A 1,745-nucleotide genomic window follows, 5' to 3' on the forward strand; every position below is an offset into this window, starting at 1 on the left:
TGTTGTTACTGTTATTGTTTGTCACTAATACGAAGAGCAGCTTCTGGTTCTACCATGCAAAAGTTTAAAGTGTAACTTACCCCCCATGTGAAAAGATAACTCCGCCCCAAGGCGAAATTTGAAAAATGCATCAAAGTGGGTAGGGGAGGGGGTGTGGCCAGGACGAGAGAAGTTTGGGAACCACTGGATTAGTTTGATTAAGAAGGTTTTATAAAGAGTTCAAGAGTAAAACAGCAGTGATCCATTTTGATCTTGGCTCAGCTCAGAGTAGAAGTTTCTCTGAATTATTGCTTTGACTTGGTCAGATTTGAAGCTGTGCATGTCTGTTACCTCGTAGGCGAGGGCAAACGTCCCCCAGTGTATGGCCACAGACTGTTTGGCCTGAAGGTCCTGATGAATCTGAACCGCCTCCTCTGGATCCACGTGCTGTCCTCGCATCACATACCTGCAGAGCAACAGAACTCTGATTGTTTTTATAAATGAAATATAAAAAAAATGGATCAGGCGAGACGTGTTGTGTTCGACCTGGGATGGTACGCTCCGATCGGAACGGCTGCGAGGTCGAACGGTCCGAAGCGGCGTCCGATCTCCTGGAAGGACGAACAGTAGCCGGTATCGCCGGCGAAGAAGAATCTAAAGCTCGGACCCAGAACAGACCAGCTGCTCCATAAAGACTGAAAAGTGAGGTGGAGAAAAAAAAAACAACTTTATGAACTCAAAACTAATTTTATTTAACGGTCAACAGATTTACCACGGTTCTTATGATGCACCTTGTTATCGTCCCAGGCGGTGCGTTTGCTCCAGTGCTGGGCGGGCGTGCACACGAATGTGACATCGTCGTGGCCCGGGACGCAGTTCTCCTCCCACCAGTCCAGCTCCATCACGTTCTCGCAGCCCATCTTCACCAGCCAGTCCATCAAACCCAGGGGCACGAACCTGCCAACGCACCAGCATTCATTAGAGAAAGGCTCAGCAGGCTCGAGGGGGTGAGAAGCCCCTCCCCCCTCACCAGCGCAGCTCCCCTCCGAAGCGAGCGTTGAGGCTGGCAACAGATCCAGCGTCCAGATGATCAAAATGAGAGTGACTGATGAGGACAGCATCGATCCGAGGCAGCTGTTGGCAGGAGGGGTAAAAATGTGGGAATTAATTAAAACAAACAAACAAACAAATGAGTTTTTAATGCTACAAAGATCCAATCAGACCTGCTCCACTGTGCAGGGGGGTCCTCTGTAGCGCTTAGGCCCCATGAACTGAACTGGTGACGCCCTCTGACTGAAAATAGGGTCGGTCAGAATATTCACGCCCTCCATCTCAACCAGAACCGTAGCGTGACCGAGCCAGGTGACTCTCAAACCTGGGTGGGAGTCTGAGGGGGCGGGGCTTTGGATGAAGAACGGCTCCATCACTGGGAGCTCGCTGTCCAGGGCCTACAGGAGCAGGAGACAGAAAGAAACAAACGTGTAGTGATGATGATAATCTACCAAACACACATTTCCTTAATTGTTGTGCCGAATGTGCTCAAAAAATTAGCATATTGTGATAAAGTTCATTATTTTCTGCAATGTTCTGATAAATATTAAACTTTCATATATTTTAGATTCATTGCACACCAACTGAAGTAGTTCAAGCCTTTTATTGTTTTAATATTGGTGATTTTGGCAAAAAAGTGAAGAAAAATCAAAAATCCCTCTCTCAAAAAATGAGCATATCATGAAAAGGTTCTCTAAACGACTTATTAACCTAAT

The 1,745-nt window shown here is 47.0% G+C and overlaps 1 protein-coding gene across 1 annotated transcript in view; it reads right to left on the reverse strand.

Annotated features, from left to right (window-relative positions):
• The window catches only part of napepld (N-acyl phosphatidylethanolamine phospholipase D), a gene marked incomplete at its 5' end in the record, with an annotated part of 7,582 nt that overhangs the window by 3,491 nt on the left and 2,346 nt on the right, over positions 1-1,745 (reverse strand). Inside the window, 5 exon segments of the mRNA XM_014014526.1 lie at positions 331-445; positions 526-674; positions 771-936; positions 1,010-1,113; positions 1,203-1,427. Coding sequence (XP_013869980.1) covers positions 331-445; positions 526-674; positions 771-936; positions 1,010-1,113; positions 1,203-1,427 — 759 coding nt within the window.

Source organism: Austrofundulus limnaeus, unplaced genomic scaffold, assembly GCF_001266775.1.
Source record: "Austrofundulus limnaeus strain Quisiro unplaced genomic scaffold, Austrofundulus_limnaeus-1.0 Scaffold115, whole genome shotgun sequence".
NCBI lineage: Eukaryota > Metazoa > Chordata > Actinopteri > Cyprinodontiformes > Rivulidae > Austrofundulus > Austrofundulus limnaeus.